This window comes from Rhinatrema bivittatum, unplaced genomic scaffold (genome assembly GCF_901001135.1).
Source record: "Rhinatrema bivittatum unplaced genomic scaffold, aRhiBiv1.1, whole genome shotgun sequence".
NCBI classification, from domain to species: Eukaryota; Metazoa; Chordata; class Amphibia; order Gymnophiona; family Rhinatrematidae; genus Rhinatrema; species Rhinatrema bivittatum.
This window is the reverse complement of record NW_021820258.1, coordinates 1,708-29,155: the sequence shown is the minus strand read 5'-3', so window position 1 is coordinate 29,155 and position 27,448 is coordinate 1,708. Positions and strand designations below refer to the sequence as shown.

The window sequence follows — 27,448 nt, the reverse complement described above, 5'->3', positions numbered from 1 at the left end:
GTGTTTGGGGCGTAACTGTTGTCCTGTACAGGTTACCCCCAATGCCTGCTTGGAATAACAGTGCGGTCCTGCCGTGTTTGGGGCGTAACTGTTGTCCTGTACAGGTTACCCCCAATGCCTGCTTGAAATAACAGTGCGGTCCTGCCGTGTTTGGGGTGTAACTGTTGTCCTGTACAGGTTACCCCCAATGCCTGCTTGGAATAACAGTGCGGTCCTGCCGTGTTTGGGGTGTAACTGTGGTCCTGTACAGGTTACCCCAATGCCTGCTTGGAATAACAGTGCGGTCCTGCCGTGTTTGGGGCGTAACTGTTGTCCTGTACAGGTTACCCCAATGCCTGCTTGGAATAAGAGTGCGGTCCTGCCGTGTTTGGGGCGTAACTGTTGTCCTGTACAGGTTACCCCAATGCCTGCTTGGAATAACAGTGCGGTCCTGCCGTGTTTGGGGTGTAACTGTTGTCCTGTACAGGTTACCCCCAATGCCTGCTTGGAATAATAGTGCGGTCCTGCCGTGTTTGGGGTGTAACTGTTGTCCTGTACAGGTTACCCCCAATGCCTGCTTGGAATAACAGTGCGGTCCTGCCGTGTTTGGGCTGTAACTGTTGTCCTGTACAGGTTACCCCAATGCCTGCTTGGAATAACAGTGCGGTCCTGCCGTGTTTGGGGCGTAACTGTTGTCCTGTACAGGTTACCCCAATGCCTGCTTGGAATAACAGTGCGGTCCTGCCGTGTTTGGGGTGTAACTGTTGTCCTGTACAGGTTACCCCCAATGCCTGCTTGGAATAATAGTGCGGTCCTGCCGTGTTTGGGGTGTAACTGTTGTCCTGTACAGGTTACCCCCAATGCCTGCTTGGAATAACAGTGCGGTCCTGCCGTGTTTGGGCTGTAACTGTTGTCCTGTATAGGTTACCCCAATGCCTGCTTGGAATAACAGTGCGGTCCTGCCATGTTTGGGCTGTAACTGTTGTCCTGTACAGGTTACCCCAATGCCTGCTTGGAATAAGAGTGCGGTCCTGCCGTGTTTGGGCTGTAACTGTTGTCCTGTACAGGTTACCCCAGGGCCTGCTTGGGAGCACAGTGCTGTCCTGCCGTGTTTGGGGTGTAACTGTTGTCCTGTACAGGTTACCCCAGGGCCTGCTTGGAATAACAGTGCGGTCCTGCCGTGTTTGGGGTGTAACTGTTGTCCTGTACAGGTTACCCCAATGCCTGCTTGGGAGCACAATGCTGTCGTGTCATTTTTTGGCTAGATCATGTTCCAGAGATGCATTTTCTTATTGTTCATGCAAACCCACCCTAACTAACGTCAGGCTGCTATGTGACAGGGGGCACCAGAAGCCCCCTCCCGCCCATTCAGGGCCCAGTAGCAGAGGGAGGAGGCAGGCTGGAGGGCTGTGCATTCAGGCCGGCCTGCCAGGATCGGCAGGGAACGTCTATTAATAGTCTATTGACTCCGAGCACAGCGACTCCATTTTCTGATGCCGTGTGCTTGGAGAGCTTTCCTCACTGGCTGGCAGTGCTAGGAAATGGAGGGCCTGCCTGAGAGAGAGAGAGCAGCCACGGCCCGTTCCCCTCCCCCTCCTCCCCTGCATGATCTGCCATCTCAGGAGATCACCAGGAATATCAGGTGTCCCCTCTGAGGCCTAACCTTTCACAGAGAATGCTATTGTGCAGGGCTGGATACAAGAACCTGGGGCAGGGGGAAAACGGTAGATGTTTCATCCACAGCTGGACCTGCAGCTGGACCTCTGCCGGGATTTGGTGTCAGGCAGCCTCCCCGACTGAATCCTGAAGCCACACATTTACTTTTGATGGGGGGGGGGGGGGGGGGGGGGTGTGTGATGCTGAGCTCGGTGTGACAGCGGCACTGGGCACAGCAAAGCCATGTGGGAGGCTGAGGACAAAGTTTAAAGGAGAACTGCCTTTCTCAGAGGCTGCGTCCAGCGGGAGAACGGATCCTTCCAGCCCTTCCCAGCAGTGAGATCATGCCCCGCCGGTAAGATCCCTCTGTCCTAGAGCCTTCTGAGATTCCCAGCCAGCCATGGCTCCGCACATCTGTACACCTCTTGCCTTGAGTCGCCACAGCTGGATTTGGCCCTCTAAGCACCGGGCAGTATCATTTCTCAGGGAACGGTTTGAATCTCCTCCTAGGTGCAATCATGTATTTATTATTTCTTTAGTCAGCAGATCTTTTTATTATTCTGTCTCATGCCATGAATTTCTCAGTGACAGAGGCAGAGAAGACAGGACGGGCTCTGTTAAGAGGACAGCCAGCTGTGAGGCACCCTGTCCAAGTTACAGAACTGATGTTGTGCTGGGGAGGTGGAAGGCTAGAAGGATTAGAGCAGCTTCGTCTTTTACTTAATCCTCTCTTTTCTGACCTGCAGATGGGTAAAGGTTCCTTTAAGTACGCTTGGGTACTGGACAAGCTAAAGGCCGAACGGGAGCGAGGTATTACCATTGACATCTCCCTCTGGAAGTTTGAAACCACTAAATACTACATTACGATTATTGATGCACCTGGACACAGAGACTTTATCAAAAATATGATCACCGGCACCTCTCAGGTGAGACACGAAACCATCTGAGGCATGCAAGAGAGTAAGTCTTTCTGAAGCAGAGACCAGAATGGGAGGAGATTCCCTGTAGGGCTGTGCAGAGTAGGAAAGGCGAGAGTCTCTGTACTAATGTGTGTGTCAGTGCAGGAGGAGAGAGTCCCTGCAGCGCTGTGTGTGGCAGTGCAGGAGGAGAGAGTCCCTGCAGCGCTGTGTGAGGCAGTGCAGGAGGAGAGAGTCCCTGCAGCACTGTGTGTGGCAGTGTAGGAGGAGAGAGTCCCTGCAGCGCTGTGTGTGTCAGAGTAGGAGAAGAGAATACCTGCAGGGCTGTGTGTGTCAGTGCAGGAGGAGAGAGTCCCTGCAGCGCTGTGTGTGGCAGTGCAGGAGGAGAGAGTCCCTGCAGCTCTGTGTGTGGCAGTGCAGAAGGAGAAAGTCCCTGCAGGGCTGTGTGGCAGTGCAGGAGGAGAGAGTCCCTGCAGCGCTGTGTGTGGCAGTGTAGGAGGGGAGAGTCCCTGCAGCTCTGTGTGTGGCAGTGCAGGAGGAGAAAGTCCCTGCAGGGCTGTGTGTCAGTGCAGGAGGAGAGAATCCCTGCAGGGCTGTGTGTGTCAGTGCAGGAGGAGAGAGTCCCTGCAGGTATGTGTGTGTCAGTGCAAGAGGAGGATCCCAACAGGATTTTGTGTGTCAGTGCAAGAGGAGAGAGTACCTGGAGAGCTGTGTGTGTCCGTGTAGAAGGAGAGAGTTCCTGTAGTGCTGTGTGTGTCAGTGCAGGAGGAGAGTCCCTGCAGGGCTGTGTGTGTCAGTGCAGGAGGAGAGAGTCCCTGGAGGGCTCTGTGTGTCAGTGCAAAGGGAGAGTCCATGCAAGTTTTTGTGTGTCAATGCAGGAGGAAGGAGTTCCTGTAGTGCTGTGTGTGTCATTACAGGAAGAGAGTCCCTGGAGGGCTATGTGTGTCAGTGTAGGAGGAGAGTGTCCCTAAAGTGTTGCGTGTGTCAGTCAGAAGGGAAGAGTCCCTGCAGGGCTGTGTGTGTCAGTGCAGGAGGAGAGAATCTCTGGAGTGCTGGGGTTATCAGTGCAGGAGGGTGTATTGAGCTGCTTTTATTTACATTGAGGAAGGTACATATGGGAAGCTGGAGGGCTGGAGAGGCTGTAACTGGTGAGAGTCTGTTTTTGCATGTTATTGTGCCCCCTGAGTGCAGTACACATACACAGTGCATGGTGGCATGCATGCCCTTGTGAGTGCCAGGGTCCTCCCATTGTTCAGCACCAGTGCCCCTCACCCCTGCTCATTGGTTTCCTACCTAGGCAGACTGTGCTGTCCTGATCGTTGCTGCAGGCGTAGGAGAGTTCGAAGCTGGTATTTCCAAGAATGGGCAGACCCGGGAACATGCCCTGCTAGCCTATACCCTGGGGGTCAAGCAACTCATTGTTGGAATTAACAAGATGGACTCAACTGAGCCGCCGTACAGCGAGAAGCGCTACGATGAGATTGTCAAGGAGGTCAGCGCCTACATCAAGAAGATTGGCTATAACCCATCCACCGTGCCCTTTGTGCCGATCTCCGGGTGGCACGGGGACAACATGCTGGAGCCCTCTCCCAACGTAAGTGCCTCGGTTCTCTAGGTCATTGTGCTAGACATGGGCTTTAATCAAGGGGGCATAACAATTAATTAATTAAAGAACGTAAGTGGACCCCTCAGAGAAAGTGAGAAAGGACTTGCGGACTCTCGACTTCCTTCTTCTTTTTTCTTTGTGCTTTCATCGTGTTCCCTGAGATGACTCCCAGCTGGGGTAAGGGACAAATCTAAAAAGAGACGGAAGCTGTGTGGGCCTACATTAACCCCCCACCCCCCATGGTTCTGCTTGCAGGCTGGCATCTACGGTGCAGCCTCACCGGGCTTTGCTCCCCTACGTGCACGCCCCCTGCCTCTCCCAGCCGACGAGCTGAAACCACGCGACCCAAAGCCCGTACGATGACTGGCAGTGCGTCCCTAGCTTCAATAGATGCGCAGTCATTTTGTCGTTGTAAGCCATAGCTGGCATCCGAGGATGCCACTGAAAACATGGGTTGCCATGGAGATTCCCAGCCGTTTATCTGCACCATTAATGACTCCTGCAGCACCTCCCCTTCCCCCAGGGTAGCTGGGTCAGGAGCCTCCTTTTCCAGTCTGCTCTGGGATTTTGTGCCGGTACTGGCCAGGGAAGACAGACTCGTTCCCTGGGCGCAGAGAGCGCCGCTCATGAATGTCTGCCTGAACGGGTGGGGGCTGGGTGAGACCCTCGATAGCAGGAGGGGCAGGGTCAGCTTGGCAAGCACTCAGTGCCATTTCAGGCCCCTCAGATGAGAATGACGCATCTGCCCCATTCAGCAAGAGGCAGCAACTGGAATTCAGAGCCGGGCAGCTGCTGGAAGGATCTGGAAGGACTCCCATTCTGTGCCTAGCTGGGAGTCCTAGGAAGCAGAATCCATTGTGATTATCATCAGTGTTCCTATTCTTTCCTTCCTCTCTTAATTAACAATTGTTTAGGAAATGCTAGAGAAATACAAGGGAGGGCCACCATATCAGGAGACTGATGACCCTTTCATGGTGTCAATATTCAAAGGTTAAGGCACTTTTTCCATGGATAAAAATAGGCCTTCCTGGTTCAGTAGGTTTATATATAATAGAAAATAATGTGTGGCAAACAATATATTGGTCAATATATACTAAGAACAGATTTTTATTTGTGAATGCACACACATCAGTGGTACATAGTGCCAAGCACAAAAGGATTCAATCAAAGTGTGAAATAAGGACCCCCTTAAAAAATCTTTTGTTAATATATATTGACCAGAATATTGTTTGCCACACATTGGAAGAAGGATCCATCTGAAGAAAATAGGATAAAACATAAGCATTGTCAAGTTAATTGTAAAACATTGATAAGACAGGCGAAGAGAGAATTTGAAATGAAGTTGGCCATAGAGGCAAAAACTCATAATAAAAATGTTTTAAAATATATCTGAAGCAAGAAACCTGTGAGGGAGTCAGTTGGACCATTAGATGACAGAGGGGTTAAAGGGACTCTTAGGGAAGATAAGGCCATTGCAGAAAGACTAAATGAATTCTTTGCTTCCGTGTTTACTAATGAGGATGTTGGGGAGATACCAGTTTCGGAGATGGTTTTCAAGGGTGATGAGTCAGATGAACTGAGGGGGGATATGATAGAGGTCTTTAAGATCATGAGAGGTCTTGATCGAGTAGATGTGACTCGGTTATTTACACTTTCGAATAATAGAAGGACTACGGGGCACTCCATGAAGTTAGCAAGTAGCACATTTAAGACTAATCGGAGAAAATTCTTTTTCACTCACCGCACAATAATGCTCTGGAATTTGTTGCCAGAGGATGTGGTTAGTGCAGTTAGTGTAGCTGGGTTCAAAAAAGGTTTGGATAAGTTATTGGAGGAGAAGTCCATTACCTGCTATTAAGTTCACTTAGAGAATAGCCACTGCTATTAATTGCATCAGTAGCATGGGATCTTCTTAGTGTTTGGGTAATTGCCAGGTTCTTGTGGCCTGGTTTTGGCCTCTGTTGGAAACAGGATGCTGGGCTTGATGGACCCTTGGTCTGACCCAGCATGACAATTTCTTATGTTCTTGTGTTCTTAACTGAAACAAATCACTGTAAACCTGGAAGATGTAGTAGGCCAGATTGACAAACTAAAGAGTAGCAAATCACCTGGACCGGATGGTATGCATCCTAGGGTAATGAAGGAACTAAAAAATGAAATTTCAGATCTATTAATTAAAATTTGTAACCTATCATTAAAATCATCCATTGTACCTGAAGACTGGAGGGTGGCCAATGTAACCCCAATATTTAAAAAGGGCTCCAGGGGCGATCCGGATAACTATAGACCAGTGAGTCTAACTTTAGTGCCAGGAAAAAAAAATGGAAACTATTCTAAAGATCAAAATCGTAGAGCATATAAAAGACATGATTTAATGGGACACAGTCAACATGGATTTACCCAAGGGAAGTCTTGCCTAACAAATCTGCTTCATTTTTTTGAAGGGGTTAATAAACATGTGGATAAAGGTGAACTGGTAGATGTAGTGTATTTGGATTTTCAGAAGGTATTTGACAAAGTTCCTCATGAGAGGCTTCTACGAAAACTAAAAAGTCATGGGATAGGAGGCAATGTCCTTTCATGGATTACGAACTGGTTAAAAGACAGGAAACACAGAGTAGGATTAAATGGTCAATTTTCTCAGTGGAAAAGGGTAAACAGTGGAGTGCCTCAGGGATCTGTACTTGGACCAGTGTTTTTCAATATATATATAAATGATCTGGAAAGGAATACAACAAGTGAGGTTATCAAATTTGCGGACAATAAAAAATTATTCAGAGTAGTTAAATCACAAGTGGATTGTGATACATTACAGGAGGACCTTATAAGACTACAAGTTTGGGCATCCAAATGACAGATAAAATTTAATGTGGACAAGTGCAAGGTGATGCATATAGGGAAAAATAACCCTTGCTGTAGTTACACGATGTTAGGTTCCATATTAGGAGCTACCACCCAAGAAAGAGATCTAGGCATCATAGTGGATAACACATTGAAATCGTCAGCTCAGTGTGCTGCGGCAGTCAAAAAAGCAAACAGAATGTTAGGAATTATTAGGAAGGGAATGGTTAATAGAACGGAAAATGTCATAATGCCTCTGTATCGCTCCATGGTGAGACCACACCTTGAATACTGTGTACAATTCTGGTCGCCGCATCTCAAAAAAGATATAATTGCGATGGAGAAGGTACAGAGAAGGGCAACCAAAATGATAAGGGGAATGGAACAGCTCCCCTATGAGTAAAGGCTGAAGAGGTTAGGACTTTTCAGCTTGGAGAAGAGACGGCTGAGGGGGGATATGATAGAGGTGTTTAAGATCATGAGAGGTCTTGAACGAGTAGATGTGATTTGGTTATTTACACTTTCGAATAATAGAAGGACCAGGGGGCATTCCATGAAGTTAGCAAGTAGCACATTTAAGACTAATCAGAGAAAGTTCTTTTTCACTCAACGCACAATAAAGCTCTGGAATTTGTTGCCAGAGGATGTGGTTAGTGCAGTTAGGGTAGCTGGGTTCAAAAAAAGGTTTGGATAAGTTCTTGGAGGAGAAGTCCATTAACTGCTATTAATCAAGTTTACTTAGGGAATAGCCACTGCTATTAATTGCATCAGTAGCATGGGATCTTCTTAGTGTTTGGGTACTTGCCAGGTTCTTGTGGCCTGGTTTTGGCCTCTGTTGGAAACAGGATGCTGGGCTTGATGGACCCTTGGTCTGACCCAGCATGGCAAGTTCTTACGTTCTTAAAGGATACAATTACCTTCTATTTGAAAATCAGTCTGATTTGTGTGCGACACATGAGGCTGTAATACCAGGAAGAGCTCAGCTCGGGAGCAGTGATTGTGGGACACATGAGGCTGTAGTGCTGGGAAGGGCTCAGCTTGGGGGCAGCGAGTGTGTGACACATGAGGCTGTAATACCAGGAAGAGCTCAGCTCGGGAGCAGCGAGTGTGCGACACATGAGGCTGTAATACCAGGAAGGGCTCAGCCTGGGGGCAGCGAGTGTGCGACACATGAGGCTGTAATACCAGGAAGGGCTCAGCTTGGGGGCAGCGAGTGTGCGACACATGAGGCTGTAATACCAGGAAGGGCTCAGCTTGGGGGCAGCGAGTGTGCGACACATGAGGCTGTAATACCAGGAAGGGCTCAGCTTGGGGGCAGCGAGTGTGCGACACATGAGGCTGTAATACCAGGAAGGGCTCAGCTCGGGAGCAGCGAGTGTGCGACACATGAGGCTTTAATACCAGGAAGGGCTCAGCTCGGGAGCAGTGATTGTGGGACACATGAGGCTGTAGTGCTGGGAAGGGCTCAGCTTGGGGGCAGCGAGTGTGCGACACATGAGGCTGTAATACCAGGAAGAGCTCAGCTCGGGAGCAGCGAGTGTGCGACACATGAGGCTGTAATACCAGGAAGGGCTCAGCTTGGGGGCAGCGAGTGTGCGACACATGAGGCTGTAGTGCTGGGAAGGGCTCAGCTCGGGAGCAGCGAGTGTGCGACACATGAGGCTGTAATACCAGGAAGGGCTCAGCTTGGGGGCAGCGAGTGTGCGACACATGAGGCTGTGGTGCTGGGAAGGGCTCAGCTCGGGAGCAGCGAGTGTGCGACACATGAGGCTGTCGTACCAGGAAGAGCTCAGCTCGGGAGCAGTGATTGTGGGACACATGAGACTGTAGTGCTGGGAAGGGCTCAGCTCGGGGGCAGCGAGTGTGCGACACATGAGGCTGTAGTGCTGGGAAGGGCTCAGCTCGGGGGCAGCGAGTGTGCGACACATGAGGCTGTAGTGCTGGGAAGGGCTCAGCTCGGGGGCAGCGAGTGTGCGACACTTGAGGTTATAGTGGTGGGGAGGGCTCAGTGCAAGGGCAATGAGTGTAGGACTCATGAGGCTGTAATCCGGGGAAGGGTTCAGCTTATGGTGGGGGGGTCATGTGGGACCCAGGAGCTTGTAGTAGTGGGAAGAGCTCAGCTCAGGGGCGGCTCAGTGAGGGTAGGACCCATAAGGTAGCAGCTGTGGGGGGACAGGGTCTCACCAGAAGGGCAGTGAGTGTGGGTTGGTTCAGCCTGGGGATGGTGAGTTTGGCACTTTTAAGACTGTAGCTCATGGGAGGGCTTAGCCCAGAGGCGCTGCGTGCAGAATATTCTACCCGTGCAATGTACGAGGTCTCGCCAGACGTTAGCAGTTTTGATTTAACATAGAAGCACAGAAATGTGGCATCAGGAAAAGGCCGCTCGGCCTACAGTGAGTCTACCCGTTCTCCCCAACTAATTCAGCTTTGCAGTCCCCATCTCTCCATCAGAGACCCCCTGTGCTTGTCCCAGGCTCTCCTGGGTTCAGATTCTCTCCTCGTCTCCACCGTCTCCATGCATGCAACAGCTTTCTGTTAGGAAATATTTCCTGATATTACTGCTGAGTCTATCCCCTTTCCCCTCCTCGGGCATGGATTCCTTGGAGGTATGTGAATGTCTCTCTCATATTTCCCCATCTCGCCTTCCCCCTCTGCATACACGCTGTGTTCTCTCTGGCAGGGAGAGAGAGAGGGAGACGGAAAAACAACGAAGCTCTAATTCCAATCCAGAAGACCAGATATGCCACAGAAAGTTAAAACTTTCTCACAAACTCTCTTTCACTCCTTGTATTATCTTGTTCGGAACTGACCCTTGCGATGTGCAAATCTCCCCTGCTGGAAGCCTATTCCTGCATCACCTGATACCATTGCATTCCCTTTTATAAAAAGAACATGGCTGCCAGCCAGGCCATCTCAGCCGTGCTGCCAGGAATGTTCCAGAAAGCTGGCCCTGCTCCTGCCTCCACCTACCCCTTTCTATTCTGCCCTCAGGAAAAAGGGTTTGGGGGAATGGAGGTCAGACAGCGTCCCATGCATGGTCAGTAAGCTTCCCATCCGCTCTGTCTATACTGAGTGTATGCAGGGCTGCCACTTTCTAGTACACTGCAGCTAAAATTCTCTGCAACGTCTTATTTTTCCTGTGTGAGGTTTGAGATTGTCCTGCTGTGTCTCTGAACAGTGGCAGTAGTCCTCCTCATGGGGTGTGTGTGTGTGTGTATATATATATAGTGTAGAGTTCTCCGGGTCTGTGCCCAGTGCTGTGTTTGGGGATTTGATATGGGAAGGGGAGCTGCCACAACGAGCATACAGATACTCGGCAGCACAGGCCTACGGTGCTGGTACTTGTAGGGCCCTGAGAGTCCTGCCTTTCAAACAGTGCTGGGATTAGGAATCGAGGCCGAGACTGCCTGTTGTGAATGTCAGGATTTAGGGACACTTCGAACGTCGCACAGTCCCTGGAGCAGAGTTAGATGCGAGAGAGAGAGAGCCATGGTGATGGTGCAGTCATTTCTGCTGGCAGCAGGCGAGGTTTCATGCCGTTGCAGCTGTCTGCAGTGTGGTAACTAGGGGAGAGGGGCAGGGATACGCACACAGTGCTGGACACATCACGCAGAGGCAACGATTCCTAACAATTGGCTGCCATTGTCACACGGTGCTTTTCAACAAGGCACGATCTCAGATTCTCTAGAACAGACAGACAAACAGCCATACTCAACAGTAAAACTCAAGTTACAGTGTCTAACAGTGCTTTTCTGGTGCCTGATCAGTTTTCAAATGCCTGCGAAGCAAATCTTTTTACCTATTTATAGCTGAGATTAGAGTGAATCTGAGTTACAAGGAAATGACGTGACCTGCCCAAGGTCAGAAAGATGTATATGGTGGACAGTAGAGCTGAGGGACGGGGAGAAACAGAAAATGTTGACAGCAGTAAAGACCAAAATGGCCCTTCCAATCTACCCAGTTTGCATAGATGCACACTGAAACTCCCTTATACAACAGTATACCAACTCTCCCTTCCTCATAAGAAATTGCCATACTGGGTCTGACCAAGGGTCCATCAAGCCCAACATCCTGTTTCCATCATTGGCCAATCCAAGTCACACGTACCTGGCAATTACCCAAACACAAGAAGATCCCATGTTACTGTTGCCAATAATAGCAGTGGCTATTTTCTAAGTCAGCTTGATTAATAGTAGGTAATGAACTTATCCAAACCTTTTTTAAACACAGCTATACTAACTGCACTAACCACATCCTCTGGCACAAATTCCAGAATTTAATTGTGCGTTGAGTAAAAAAGAACTTTCTCCGATTAGTTTTAAATGTGCCCCATGCTAACTTCATGGAGTGTCCCCTAGTCCTTCTATTATCTGAAAGGGTAAATAACCGATTCACATCTACCTGTTCTAGACCTCTCATGATTTTAAACACCTCTATCATATCCCCCCTCATCTGTCTCTTCTCCAAGCTGAAAAGTCCTAACCTCTTTAGTCTTTCCTCATAGGGGAGCTGTTCCATCCCCTTTATCATTTTGGTCGCCCTTCTCTGTACCTTCTCCATCACAATTATATCTTTTTTGAGATGCGGCGACCAGAATTGTACACAGTATTCAAGGTGCGGTCTCACCATGGAGCGATACAGAGGCATTATGACATTTTCCGTTTTATTCACCATTCCCTTTCTAATAATTGCTAACATTCTGTTTGCTTTTTTGATCACCCACAGCTCACTGAGCCGACGATTTCAATGTGTTAGCTCTATGCTTTCTGTCCTGCCTCTCAAATTCCCACCACCACTTCCATCCAAGCATGGCCAAAATCTACCAGAATGATACCTTCCAGCACCTCTGCTAGCAAACCATCCTGGGTCTTGTTATTCCCAACCCTGTTTCCCATAAGACCAACACCTAAATCAACAGCCCAGCCCCCTTCCATGCCCCATTACATTTTGTAATAATCCCCAATCCTTACAGCCACTAAGGTTAGTGAGGCTGCTGTAAAAGGTTCAGCCGAGCAGTCCCGGGGTTTAAACCATGGTCCTTCCATGCAGGTCACCCCAGTCCTCTTGGAAGGCAGATGCTGTTGTATTACAGCGCTTTCAGGCTGAAGCAATCTCGTGCGCTCAGGCTAGCGCACACATTAACCCGCAGTTGGATGCGCATTTTGGATGTGTGTCCATAACCCCTGATACAATAAGGGGAGCAGTGCATCTAAAACACGTGAAGCTAATAGCACTCATCACACGTAAATGCCAATTTGAAGAGGCTCTTAGCTAGTACCATCCAAGCTAAAAAAAAAACTTGCACCCAATGCACACATTTTAACCCTTAAAAATGAATGGCAACCCCGGAGCTGGCATTAAGTCTTGAGGTGCTCCAAAACCTGAACAGCAAAGCAGAAAATACTGCTTTTCCGTGGTTCCTCTGACTTAATATTATTGCGATACTAAGTAAGAGGAAACACAGAAAGCAGCAACATGAAAGAAAGAAAAAAGTCTTGGCAGTGGTCAGGTTAGGAAAACGGACGCTCAGTTTACGAGCATCCACGTTCCTGGCTGTGGCTGTGCGTGGCTTAGGGAAACGGACGCTCAGTTTACGAGCATCCACGTTCCTGGCTGTGGCTCCTCATGGCTTAGGAAACGGACGCTCAGTTTACGAGCATCCACGTTCCTGGCTGTGGCTGTGCCTGGCTTAGGAAACGGACGCTCAGTTTACGAGCATCCACGTTCCTGGCTGTGGCCGTGCATGGCTTAGGAAACGGACGCACAGTTTACGAGCATCCATGTTCCTGGCTGTGACTGTGCGTGGCTTAGGGAAATGGACGCTCAGTCTATGAGCATCCACGTTCCTGGCTGTGGCTGTGCATGGCTTAGAAAACGGATGCTCAGTTTACGAGCATCCACGTTCCTGGCTGTGGCTCCTCATGGCTTAGGAAACGGACGCTCAGTTTACGAGCATCCACGTTCCTGGCTGTGGCTGTGCATGGCTTAGGGAAACGGACGCTCAGTTTACGAGCATCCACGTTCCTGGCTGTGGCTGTGCATGGCTTAGGGAATGGACGCTCAGTTTACGAGCATCCACGTTCCTGGCTGTGGCTGTGCATGGTTTAGGAAACGGACGCTCAGTTTACGAGCATCCACGTTCCTGGCTGTGGCTGTGCATGGCTTAGGGAATGGACGCTCAGTTTACGAGCATCCACGTTCCTGGCTGTGGCTGTGCGTGGCTTAGGGAAACGGACGCTCAGTTTACGAGCATCCACGTTCCTGGCTGTGGCTCCTCATGGCTTAGGAAACGGACGCTCAGTTTACGAGCATCCACGTTCCTGGCTGTGGCTGTGCATGGCTTAGGGAAACGGACGCTCAGTTTACGAGCATCCACGTTCCTGGCTGTGGCTGTGCATGGCTTAGGGAATGGACGCTCAGATTACGAGCATCCACGTTCCTGGCTGTGGCTGTGCATGGTTTAGGAAACGGACGCTCAGTTTATGAGCATCCACTTTCCTGGCTGTGGCTGTGCATGGCTTAGGAAACGGATGCTCAGTTTACGAGCATCCACGTTCCTGGCTGTGGCTCCTCATGGCTTAGGAAACGGACGCTCAGTTTACGAGCATCCACGTTCCTGGCTGTGGCTGTGTCTGGCTTAGGGAAACGGACGCTCAGTTTACGAGCATCCACGTTCCTGGCTGTGGCTGTGCATGGCTTAGGGAATGAACGCTCAGTTTACGAGCATCCACATTCCTGGCTGTGGCTGTGCGTGGCTTAGGGAAACGGACGCTCAGTTTACGAGCATCCACATTCCTGGCTGTGGCTGTGCATGGCTTAGGGAAACGGACGCTCAGTTTACGAGCATCCACATTCCTGGCTGTGGCTGTGCATGGCTTAGGGAATGAACGCTCAGTTTACGAGCATCCACATTCCTGGCTGTGGCTGTGCGTGGCTTAGGGAAACGGATGCTCAGTTTACGAGCATCCACATTCCTGGCTGTGGCTGTGCGTGGCTTAGGGAAACGGACACTCAGTTTACGAGCATCCACGTTCCTGGCTGTGGCTGTGCGTGGCTTAGGGAAACGGACGCTCAGTTTACGAGCATCCACGTTCCTGGCTGTGGCTGTGCGTGGCTTAGGGAAACGGACGCTCAGTTTACGAGCATCCACATTCCTGGCTGTGGCTGTGCATGGCTTAGGGAACGAATGCTCAGTTTACGAGCATCCACGTTCCTGGCTGTGGCTGTGCATGGCTTAGGGAACGAACGCTCAGTTTACGAGCATCCACGTTCCTGGCTGTGGCTGGGCATGGCTTAGGGAAACGGACGCTCAGTTTACGAGCATCCACGTTCCTGGCTCTGGCTGGGCATAGCTTAGGGAAACGGACGCTCAGTTTACGAGCATCCACGTTCCTGGATGTGGCTGGGCATGGCTTAGGGAAACGGACACTCAGTTTACGAGCATCCACGTTCCTGGCTCTGGCTGGGCATAGCTTAGGGAAATGGACGCTCAGTTTACGAGCATCCACGTTCCTGGATGTGGCTGGGCATGGCTTAGGGAAACGGACGCTCAGTTTACGAGCATCCACGTTCCTGGCTGTGACTGGGCATGGCTTAGGGAAACGGACGCTCAGTTTACAAGCATCCATGTTCCTGGCTGTGGCTGTGCGTGGCTTAGGAAACGGACGCTCAGTTTACGAGCATCCACGTTCCTGGCTGTGGCTGTGCGTGGCTTAGGAAACAGACGCTCAGTTTGCGAGCATCCACGTTCCTGGCTGTGGCTGTGCGTGGCTTAGGGAACGGACGCTCAGTTTACGAGCATCCACGTTCCTGGCTGTGGCTGTGCGTGGCTTAGGAAACGGACGCTCAGTTTACGAGCATCCACGTTCCTGGCTGTGGCTGTGCGTGGCTTAGGAAACGGACGCTCAGTTTACGAGCATCCACGTTCCTGGCTGTGGCTGTGCGTGGCTTAGGGAACGGACTCTCAGTTTATGAGCATCCACGTTCCTGGCTGTGGCTGTGCGTGGTTTAGGGAACGGACGCTCAGTTTACGAGCATCCACGTTCCTGGCTGTGGCTGTGCGTGGCTTAGGAAACAGACACTCAGTTTACGAGCATCCATGTTCCTGGCTGTGGCTGTGCGTGGCTTAGGAAACAGACGCTCAGTTTACGAGCATCCACGTTCCTAGCTGTGGCTGTGCGTGGGTTAGGAAAACAGACGCTCAGTTTACGAGCATCCACGTTCCTGGCTGTGGCTGTGCATGGCTTAGGGAAACGGACGCTCAGTTTACGAGCATCCACGTTCCTGGCTGTGGCTGTGCATGGCTTAGGGAAACGGACGCTCAGTTTACGAGTATCCACGTTCCTGGCTGTGGCTGTGCATGGGTTAGGGAAACAGACGCTCGTAAAACTGCATCCGTTTTCCTAAGCCACGCACAGCCACGTCTCTTGGGCACTGATGCCATGGACACACGAGGGATCCACTATTTATCCCTGGTACGTCCTTTGTAGCACAGAGGCTCATTTGCCTATTGCATTGAACGCCCTAGAGAGGTGAATGTGCACGCGGTAAAACACGGGCTCCCAGTTTGGATGAACTCTTTTGTAGCGCACTTTATTGCATCAGCCTGTATTTGGTTACAACTGCTGCCCCCTGCAGGTTCCCCCAGTGCTTTCTCCGAGGCCCAGTGCAATCGTACCACTGCTGTTTTGGGCTGACTTGCCATTTCATTCAGATTTCCCAGTGCTTCATTACCATCCTCTTATGATTAGGGATCAATTTGTGTATCTTCTATGCTTTTTTTGAATTGCATTGACATTTTTCTCTCCACCGTGTCCTCTGGAATGACAATCCATCACCCATTCAGTGGAAATATATTTCCTGACCTCCCCATGGGCACAGAGAGGTAGAGGGGTGTGGGCATTTGAGCTGAGGGACAGGAAGAGGGACAGAACATATAACGTAATGGCACCCCTGGTATTCAGGTACCTCCTATTATTTAGACAAAAATGTTCCAGAAGCTTCTTCAGCTTCGGGAATGGAAAAGCAGAGTACAAGTGTGAAATAGTGAGAAGACAGAGACAGGACCTGGCCGCCCGCTACACAGTCTAACCTGAAGTACGCAATGAGCTGTTCCCTTTGGTACAGCCCTGCCAGGCAGCTCTGCTGTTGTTGCACTGATGATGCGTGATGGGGAGAGCCAGTCTGAAGCAGATGCTCACTGTGGGTGGCTGGAGCTCAGGCTGGCTGTGAATGCGGCTCCCACGGAGGCAACCAGGACCTTCAGGAGATCAAAAGAAGGCACTGTCATAGTTACAACACGAACATGCTAAATGATGGCAGGGGCATTTACAAATGTATCTCCTCCATATTTATTCTGGATATCCTGAAAACTCGGTGGGGTCACCAGGACAGGTTTGAGAAGCCCTGCGGTAAATAATTCAGAATGACGTATGTACTGGGATAAAGCTGTGCACCAATGTGTCATTCTGAGTTATTTACTGGACAAGTGGAATATGAAAGCTTTTAGAGATATAAGTGTTTTCCTTTTAACATGGACATAGCTGGCAGCCCTGCTCTGCTGTGGCCTGAGATTTCACTTCAGTCTCACTTTTGTAATTCTCAGATTGCATTAGAGAGCCCTGGAGAGACTGCACCACTGCTGGCTGATGGCAAATCAGCAGAGAGAGGCTTCTTGCACTCCTAAACCCAGAAAGATGCCTGCTGCAGGCTGCAGAAATATTTAGCTGATTGGTGCACTGAAGTCACTTTCCCCTCTCTGTGTTGTAAGCGGGCACAGATTGGATCTCCAGACAATAATTAGGCACAGATAATATCTTTTGTTGCTACATGAATCAGTGTTTCCTGCAGATGTGACTTTGGTGAATGGAGCAGGGTGGGATAGAGTAGAAGGCTTCACATGTACTCTCTCTTCTTCCCTAGATGCCTTGGTTCAAAGGCTGGAAGGTGGAACGTAAGGAAGGAAATGCCAGTGGAGTGTCCCTGCTAGAGGCCCTGGACACCATCCTGCCTCCCACCCGCCCTACAGACAAGCCTCTGCGCCTCCCTCTCCAGGATGTCTACAAGATTGGAGGTGAGGTGCCAGCACATAGCCATGTATCCATCTGAGGATGGTCCTCATATCTTGTGGACAAGGCTTAACTACTGAGAGGAAAGAGCAGTGACCTACAGTGACCCTCCCTGACCCTGTCACAGAACCCACATCCCTCTAACTCTCCAAGAATAACCCTCACATCTTCTAGACATTGCTTCTCTAGAGGAAAGAGCAGTGACCTACAGTGACCCTCACTGACCCTGTCACAGAACACACATCCCTGTAACTCTCCAAGGATGATCCTCACATTTTCTAGAGATTGCTTCTCAAATGAGCAGTGGCCTACAGTGACCCTCACTGACCCCATCACAGAACACATATCCTTGAACCTCTCTAAGGATGATCCTCATCTCCTCATGACACTGCTTCTCAAATGAGAGGAAGGAGCAGTGACCTACAGTGACCCCCACTGACCTCATCACATAACACATATCCTTGTACCTCTCCAAGGATGATGCTCACATCTTCTGGACACTGCTTCTCCAGTGAGAGGAAGGCGCAGTAACTCTTAGCCCTTCCAAGCAGTACTGGGAATTTTATGGGAGTGAGACAGAGGCTCTCAGTCCAGAAAATATATTGTGGATGAATCTTATGCTAATGAGCTGGAGGATATGCGAGGCTGTGTGTAAAAATGAAAGGGATTGGTAGAAAATAATTAAATGAGTAGCCCCTTCTCCAGCTCCAAGGGATTCTCCTCCCTCTTTCCCATATCATTGAGCTTCAGATTGCATCTCTCTCTGGCTCTCTCTCTCCCTCTCCCTCCTGCTTTTTAAAATTGTTTTTAATTAAAAAACATTTACAAGCAACAATCACAATGCATTTCCAATATGAAGGCTGAGCCACAATTAAAATATCATGGAAGATGCTACTTTACTGCAGAGCCCAAATTTAGTGCCACTAAATATTACTATGACTGGGGATTAGGATGCACATCCAACTGTTTGAGTGTTTGTTCTGTGACCCCCGCTTCCTGCACATCCCTCTCTAACCTCATAAGTGCCTCTTATTTCCCTATTGCCCCACTCTTGCAGGTATTGGCACAGTGCCAGTGGGCCGTGTGGAGACTGGTATCCTGAAACCTGGCATGGTTGTGACCTTTGCTCCAGTGAACATCACCACAGAGGTGAAGTCCGTAGAGATGCATCATGAGGCACTAAGCGAGGCTATGCCTGGTGATAACGTGGGCTTCAATGTGAAGAATGTGTCTGTGAAGGACATCCGTCGAGGCAATGTCTGTGGTGACAGCAAGAGTGACCCACCTCAGGAAGCTGCCCAGTTTACTTCCCAGGTCAGTCACAAACAGGCAAGAAACTATCCCAGCCCAGAGAAATATACAAAGAGAAGACTAGGAATAGGCAGAGAGAACAGAAGAAGAGAAGATTAGGAAAGACTGGCTAGATCACACACAGAGAAGACTAAGAATAGCCAGAGAGACCAGAAGAAGAGAAGATTAGGAATGAGTGGCTAGATCACACACAGAGAAGACTAGGAATAGGCAGAGAGACCAGAAGAAGAGAAGATTAGGAATCAGTGGCTAGATCACACACAGAGAAGACTAGGAATAGGCAGAGAGACCAGAAGAAGAGAAGAATAGGAATGAGTGGCTAGATCATACACAGAGAAGACTAGGAATAGGCAGAGAGACCAGAAGAAGAGAAGATTAGGAATGAGTGGCTAGATCACACACAGAGAAGACTAGGAATAGGCAGAGAGACCAGAAGAATAGAAGATTAGGAATCAGTGGCTAGATCACACACAGAGAAGACTAGGAATAGCCAGAGAGACCAGAAGAATAGGAATGAGGGGCTAGATCACACACAGAGAAGACTAGGAATAGGCAGAGAGATCACATGAAGAGAAGACTAGGAATGAGTGCTAAATCACACACAGAGAAGACTAGGAATAGGCATGGAGATCACATGAAGAGAAGACTAGGAATGAGTGCTAGATCACACACAGAGAAGACTAGGAATAGGCAGGGAGAACACATGAAGAGAAGATTAGGACTGAGTGGCTAGATCACACACAGAGAAGACTAGGAATAGGCAGAGAGACCAGAAGAAGAGAAGATTAGGAATGAGTGGCTAGATCACACACAGAGAAGACTAGGAATAGGCAGAGAGATCAGAAGAAGAGAAGATTAGGAATGAGTGCTAGATCACACACAGAGAAGACAAGGAATAGGCAGGGAGACCAGATTAAGAGAAGACTAGGAATGAGTGGCTAGATCACACACAGAGAAGACAAGGAATAGGCAGAGAGATCAGAAGAAGAGAAGAGTAGGAATGAGTGGCTAGATCACACACAGAGAAGACAAAGAATAGGCAGGGAGACCACATGAAGAGAAGATTAGGAATGAGTGCTAGATCACACACAGAGAAGACAAGGAATAGGCAGAGAGATCAGAAGATTAGGAATCTGTGGCTAGATTATACAGACAGAAGACTAGAAATAGGCAGAGAGATCAGAAGAAGAGAAGATTAGGAATGAGTGCTAGATCACACACAGAGAAGACTAGGAATAGGCAGGGAGATCAGAAGATTAGGAATCAGTGGCTAGATCACACACAGAGAAGACTAGGAAGAGAGATCCGAAGAAGAGAAGATTAGGAATGAGTGGCTAGATCACACACAGCAAAGTCTAAGAATAGGCAGGTAGACCACATGAAGAGTAGATTAGGAATGAGTGGCTAGATCACACACAAAAAAGACAAGGAATAGGAAGGGAGACCACATGAAGAGAAGACTAGGAATGCGTGCCTAGATCACACACAAGGAAGACTAAGAATAGGCAGGGAGATCAGAAGAAGAGAAGATTAGGAATCAGTGGCTAGATCACACACAGAGCAGACAAGGAATAAGCAGAGAGATCACATGAAGAGAAGACTAGGAATGAGTGCTAGATCACACACAGAGAAGACAAGGAATAGGCAGGGAGACCACATAAAGAGAAGATTAGGAATGAGTGGCTAGATCAAACACAGAAAAGACAAGGAATAGGAAGGGAGACCACATGAAGAGAAGACTAGGAATGAGTGCCTAGATCACACACAAGTAAGACTAAGAATAGGCAGGGAGATCAGAAGAAGAGAAGATTAGGAATCAGTGGCTAGATCACACACAGAGCAGACAAGGAATAAGCAGAGAGATCACATGAAGAGAAGACTAGGAATGAGTGCTAGATCACACACAGAGAAGACTAGGAATAGGCAGGGAGAACACATGAAGAGAAGATTAGGACTGAGTGGCTAGATCACACACAGAGAAGACTAGGAATAGGCAGAGAGATCAGAAGAAGAGAAGATTAGGAATGAGTGGCTAGATCACACACAGAGAAGACTAGGAATAGGCAGAGAGATCAGAAGAAGAGAAGATTAGGAATGAGTGCTAGATCACACACAGAGAAGACTCGGAATAGGCAGAGAGATCAGAAGAAGAGAAGACTAGGAATGAGTGGCTAGATCACACACAGAGAAGACTGGGAATAGGCATGGAGACCACATGAAGAGAAGATTAGGAATGAGTGGCTGGATCACACACAGAGAAGACTAGGAATAGGCATGGAGACCACATGAAGAGAATATTAGGAATGAGTGGCTAGATCACACACAGAAAAGACTAGGAATAGGCATGGAGACCACATGAAGAGAAGATTAGGAATGAGTGGCTAGATCATACACAGAGAAGACAAGGAATAGGCAGGGAGACCACATGAAGAGAAGATTAGGAATGAGTGGCTAGATCACACACAGAGAAGACTAGAAATAGGCAGAGAGATCAGAAGAAGAGAAGATTAGGAATGAATGGCTAGATCACACACAGAAGACAAGGAATAGGCAGAGAGATCAGAATATTAGGAATCAGTCGCTAGATCACACACAGAGAAGACTAGGAAGAGAGATCCGAAGAAGAGAAGATTAGGAATGAGTGGCTAGATCACACACAGAGAAGTCTAAGAATAGGCAGGGAGACCACATGAAGAGAAGATTAGGAATGAGTGGCTAGATCACACACAGAGAAGTCAAGGAATAGGCAGGGAGACCACATGAAGAGAAGTCTAGGAATGAGTGGCTAGATCACACACAGAGAAGACATGGAATAGGCAGGGAGATCAGAAGAAGAGAAGTCTAGGAATGAGTGGCTAGATCACACACAGAGAAGACAGGGAATAGGCAGGGAGATCAGAAGAAGAGAAGTCTAGGAATGAGTGGCTAGATCACACACAGAGAAGACAAGGAATAGGAAGGGAGACCACATGAAGAGAAGACTAGGAATGAGTGCCTAGATCACACACAAGGAAGACTAAGAATAGGCAGGGAGATCAGAAGAAGAGAAGTCTAGGAATGAGTGGCTAGATCACACACAGAGAAGACAAGGAATAGGCAGGGAGACCAAATGAAGAGAAGATTAGGAATGAGTGGCTAGATCACACACAGAGAAGTCAAGGAATAGGCAGGGAGACCACATGAAGAGAAGTCTAGGAATGAGTGGCTAGATCACACACAGAGAAGACATGGAATAGGCAGGGAGATCAGAAGAAGAGAAGTCTAGGAATGAGTGGCTAGATCACACACAGAGAAGACAGGGAATAGGCAGGGAGATCAGAAGGAGAGAAGACTAGGAATGAGTGGCTAGATCACACACAGAGAAGACTAGGAATAGGCATGGAGACCACATGAAGAGAAGATTAGGAATGAGTGGCTAGATCACACACAGAGAAGACAAGGAATAGGCAGGGAGGTCACATGAAGAGAAGATTAGGAATGAGTGGCTAGATCACACACAGAGAAGGCTAAGAATAGGCAGAGAGACCACATGAAGAGAAGATTAGGAATGAGTGCTAGATCACACACAAGGAAGACTAAGAATAGGCAGGGAGATCAGAAGAAGAGAAGATTAGGAATCAGTGGCTAGATCACACACAGAGAAGGCTAAGAATAGGCAGAGAGACCACATGAAGAGAAGACTAGGAATGCGTGCCTAGATCACACACAAGGAAGACTAAGAATAGGCAGGGAGATCAGAAGAAGAGAAGATTAGGAATCAGTGGCTAGATCACACACAGAGCAGACAAGGAATAAGCAGAGAGATCACATGAAGAGAAGACTAGGAATGAGTGCTAGATCACACACAGAGAAGACAAGGAATAGGCAGGGAGACCACATAAAGAGAAGATTAGGAATGAGTGGCTAGATCAAACACAGAAAAGACAAGGAATAGGAAGGGAGACCACATGAAGAGAAGACTAGGAATGAGTGCCTAGATCACACACAAGTAAGACTAAGAATAGGCAGGGAGATCAGAAGAAGAGAAGATTAGGAATCAGTGGCTAGATCACACACAGAGCAGACAAGGAATAAGCAGAGAGATCACATGAAGAGAAGACTAGGAATGAGTGCTAGATCACACACAGAGAAGACTAGGAATAGGCAGGGAGAACACATGAAGAGAAGATTAGGACTGAGTGGCTAGATCACACACAGAGAAGACTAGGAATAGGCAGAGAGATCAGAAGAAGAGAAGATTAGGAATGAGTGGCTAGATCACACACAGAGAAGACTAGGAATAGGCAGAGAGATCAGAAGAAGAGAAGATTAGGAATGAGTGCTAGATCACACACAGAGAAGACTCGGAATAGGCAGAGAGATCAGAAGAAGAGAAGACTAGGAATGAGTGGCTAGATCATACACAGAGAAGACTGGGAATAGGCATGGAGACCACATGAAGAGAAGATTAGGAATGAGTGGCTGGATCACACACAGAGAAGACTAGGAATAGGCATGGAGACCACATGAAGAGAATATTAGGAATGAGTGGCTAGATCACACACAGAAAAGACTAGGAATAGGCATGGAGACCACATGAAGAGAAGATTAGGAATGAGTGGCTAGATCATACACAGAGAAGACAAGGAATAGGCAGGGAGACCACATGAAGAGAAGATTAGGAATGAGTGGCTAGATCACACACAGAGAAGACTAGAAATAGGCAGAGAGATCAGAAGAAGAGAAGATTAGGAATGAATGGCTAGATCACACACAGAAGACAGGAATAGGCAGAGAGATCAGAATATTAGGAATCAGTCGCTAGATCACACACAGAGAAGACTAGGAAGAGAGATCCGAAGAAGAGAAGATTAGGAATGAGTGGCTAGATCACACACAGAGAAGTCTAAGAATAGGCAGGGAGGACCACATGAAGAGAAGATTAGGAATGAGTGGCTAGATCACACACAGAGAAGTCAAGGAATAGGCAGGGAGACCACATGAAGAGAAGTCTAGGAATGAGTGGCTAGATCACACACAGAGAAGACATGGAATAGGCAGGGAGATCAGAAGAAGAGAAGTCTAGGAATGAGTGGCTAGATCACACACAGAGAAGACAGGGAATAGGCAGGGAGATCAGAAGAAGAGAAGTCTAGGAATGAGTGGCTAGATCACACACAGAGAAGACAAGGAATAGGAAGGGAGACCACATGAAGAGAAGACTAGGAATGAGTGCCTAGATCACACACAAGGAAGACTAAGAATAGGCAGGGAGATCAGAAGAAGAGAAGTCTAGGAATGAGTGGCTAGATCACACACAGAGAAGACAAGGAATAGGCAGGGAGACCAAATGAAGAGAAGATTAGGAATGAGTGGCTAGATCACACACAGAGAAGACAAGGAATAGGCAGGGAGACCACATGAAGAGAAGTCTAGGAATGAGTGGCTAGATCACACACAGAGAAGACATGGAATAGGCAGGGAGATCAGAAGAAGAGAAGTCTAGGAATGAGTGGCTAGATCACACACAGAGAAGACAGGGAATAGGCAGGGAGATCAGAAGGAGAGAAGACTAGGAATGAGTGGCTAGATCACACACAGAGAAGACTAGGAATAGGCATGGAGACCACATGAAGAGAAGATTAGGAATGAGTGGCTAGATCACACACAGAGAAGACAAGGAATAGGCAGGGAGGTCACATGAAGAGAAGATTAGGAATGAGTGGCTAGATCACACACAGAGAAGGCTAAGAATAGGCAGAGAGACCACATGAAGAGAAGATTAGGAATGAGTGCTAGATCACACACAGAGAAGAATAGAAATAGGCAGGGAGACCACATGAAGAGAAGTCTAGGAATGAGTGGCTAGATCACACACAGAGAAGACTAGGAATAGGCAGGGAGATCAGAAGAAGAGAAGTCTAGGAATGAGTGACTAGATCACACACAGAGAAGACAGGGAATAGGCAGGGAGATCAGAAGGAGAGAAGACTAGGAATGAGTGGCTAGATCACACACAGAGAAGACTAGGAATAGGCAGAGAGATCAGAAGAAGAGAAGTATAGGAATGAGTGGCTAGATCACACACAGAGAAGACTAGGAATAGGCAGGGAGAACACATGAAGAGAAGATTAGGAATGAGTGGCTAGATCACACACAGAGAAGGCTAAGAATAGGCAGAGAGACCACATGAAGAGAAGATTAGGAATGAGTGCTAGATCACACACAGAGAAGAATAGAAATAGGCAGGGAGACCACATGAAGAGAAGTCTAGGAATGAGTGGCTAGATCACACACAGAGAAGACTAGGAATAGGCAGGGAGATCAGAAGAAGAGAAGTCTAGGAATGAGTGCTAGATCACACACAGAGAAGACAAGGAATAGGCAGGGAGACCACATGAAGAGAAGATTAGGAATGAGTGGCTAGATCACACACAGAGAAGACTAGGAATAGGCAGAGAGATCAGAAGAAGAGAAGTCTAGGAATGAGTGGCTAGATCACACACAGAGAAGACTAGGAATAGACAGGGAGATCACATGAAGAGAAGATTAGGAATGAGTGATAGATAACACACAGAGAAGACTAGGAATAGGCAGGGAGACCACATGACGAGAAGATTAGGAATGAGAGGCTAGATCACACACAGAGAAGACTAGGAATAGGCAGAGAGATCAGAAGAAGAGAAGTCTAGGAATGAGTGGCTAGATCACACACAGAGAAGACGAGGAATAGGCAGGGAGACTACATGAGGAGAAGATTAGGAATGAGTGGCTAGATAATAGAGATGTGAATCGTGTGATCGATCGTCTTAACGATCGATTTTGGCTGGGAGGGGGAGGGAATCGGATCGTCGCAGTTTGGGTTTTTTAAATATCGTGTAAATCGTGTAAATCGAAAACCGGCACACTAAAACATCCCTAAAACCCACCCCGACCCTTTAAAATAAATCCCCCACCCTCCCGAACCCCCCCAAAATGCCTTAAATTACCTGGGGTCCAGAGGAAGGGTCCGGTGTGTGATCTTTTACTCTTGGACCTCCTGTGCGTTGTAGAAATGGCGCCGGCGCTACCTTTGACCTGTCATATGACAGGGCAAAGGTAGCGCCGGCGCCAATTTGTTTTTTTTGTCCCCTGACGGCAGGAGCGTAGGAGATCGCTCCCGGACCCCCGCTGGACCCCCAGGGACTTTTGGCCAGCTTGGGGGGGTCTCCTGACCTCCACAAGACTTGCCAAAAGTCCAGCGGGGGTCCGGAACGACCTCCTGCAGTCGAATCGTGTTGCCGTACGGCCGGCGCCATTTTCCGTACGGAAAAAACGATTCGCGTGCAGGAAGTCGTTCCCGGACCCCCGCTGGACTTTTGGCAAGTCTTGTGGGGGTCAGGGGCCTCTGCTTCAGTTTGGCCTTTGTTTTTTGGTTTTTTTTTTGTAAGTATTTGTCTTAATGTGAAGCAGGCAGGATAAGACTGAAATGGTTTGTGGTGCTGCAGAGAGTCCTGAGAAATCCAACCTGGACAAATACCCTGATCAGTATCTCTAGCAGCCCTGCTAGTCTCCCCTGTTCCTCCAGGAAGGAGGATGGTTTATAGAACAAATTATCAGAATGTAGGAAGGCTCTGAAGACTTGCTTGATTAGACAAGCTTTCAATTCTGAAGCTTAGTGTAATTATTCAATTAATGTTTTGCACAGGAATTAATGCTGCTTTGTGCATGTGCCTGAGATCGTTTGGGTTTTAGCATTGATTTTGGGGATGGAGAACTTTCACTTTCACTTTTGATTGTGTTTATGCTGGAATGTTTCAAGTTAGCTTGTTTTGTTTGGGACTGCTTGTAGTTCAGAGGATGAAATATTAATTCTCTTGTATTGTTTATTTCGTCTATGGGCCAGATTCATTAATGCTTTTTTTCTCATTTTGTATCTATGGGAGAAACCCTTAGTGAATCGGGTGCTATGATTGTTATTTTGATGTTGATGTTCATGTTGTTGTATGCTGAATTGTTATATTAAGTCTTTTAGCTTATATATTTTTATTATAATGCAGTACATCAAATAAAATAACAAACTAATAAAATATGTCACCTAGATACCTCTCTTGGAGCTCAGTGATGACTTCGTGGCACGTTCTAGGGTAACAAACCAGGGTCTGAATTGTTTTGCAGGTGATTATCCTGAACCATCCCGGCCAGATCAGTGCTGGCTATTCCCCCGTCATTGACTGCCACACCGCTCACATTGCCTGCAAGTTTGCTGAACTGAAAGAAAAGATTGACAGGCGTTCTGGCAAGAAACTGGAGGACAATCCCAAGTCCCTGAAATCTGGAGATGCTGCCATCGTGGAAATGATTCCTGGGAAAACCCATGTGTGTGGAGAGCTTCTCTCAGTACCCACCTCTTGGTGAGAATCTGTTCATTCCCTGAATGCTGAGACTCGGCTCTAAGCCCCTCAGGCTGACCTTGGTCCTCCTGTAGGGATGTGAATCGGGCTTCGGACGATTGAAAATATCGGACGATATTTTCAAAATCGTCAGAAATCAGGGGCTCCCCCCAAAACGATAGGAAAACCCCAAGATATTGATCGTGGGGGTTCTCTTATCGTTTTGGGGGAGGGTGGGAAAAACGGCACCCAAAAATAACCCCTAAACCCACCCCGACCCTTTAAAAACTAATACCATAGCTTACCCCACCCTCCTGACCCCCCAAAAAAACCTTTTACAGGTACGTAGTGGTCCAGTGGGGGTCCCTGGAGCGATCTCCTGCACTCGGGCCATCGGCTGCCAGTAATCAAATGGCGCCGAAGCCTTTGCCCTTACTATGTCACAGGGGCTACCAGTGCCGTTGGTCAGCCCCTGTCACATGGTAGGAGCACACAGATGGCGCGGGCCATCCAGTGCTCCTACCATGTGACAGGGTCCGGCCAATGGCACGGATACCCTGTCACATGGTAAGGGCAAAGGGCCATCGGCACCATTTTGATACTGGCAGCCGACGGCCCGGGAGCAGGAGATCGCTCCAGGAACCCCCCACTGGACCACCAGGTACCTGTAAAAAGTTTTTGGGGGGGAAGCTAAGGTATTAGTTTTAAAGGGTCGGGTGG

The 27,448-nt window shown here is 48.5% G+C and overlaps 1 protein-coding gene across 1 annotated transcript in view; it reads left to right on the top strand.

The window, feature by feature from the left end:
• Window positions 1-26,787, top strand: part of LOC115081297 (elongation factor 1-alpha 2-like) — a 31,850-nt gene extending 5,063 nt beyond the window's left edge. The window contains 6 exon segments of the mRNA XM_029585789.1: window positions 2,382-2,561; window positions 3,850-4,146; window positions 16,921-17,071; window positions 18,124-18,380; window positions 26,514-26,702; window positions 26,704-26,787. Coding sequence (XP_029441649.1) covers window positions 2,382-2,561; window positions 3,850-4,146; window positions 16,921-17,071; window positions 18,124-18,380; window positions 26,514-26,702; window positions 26,704-26,772 — 1,143 coding nt within the window. The 3' untranslated portion in view covers window positions 26,773-26,787.
• Window positions 26,788-27,448: the final 661 nt, after the last annotated feature.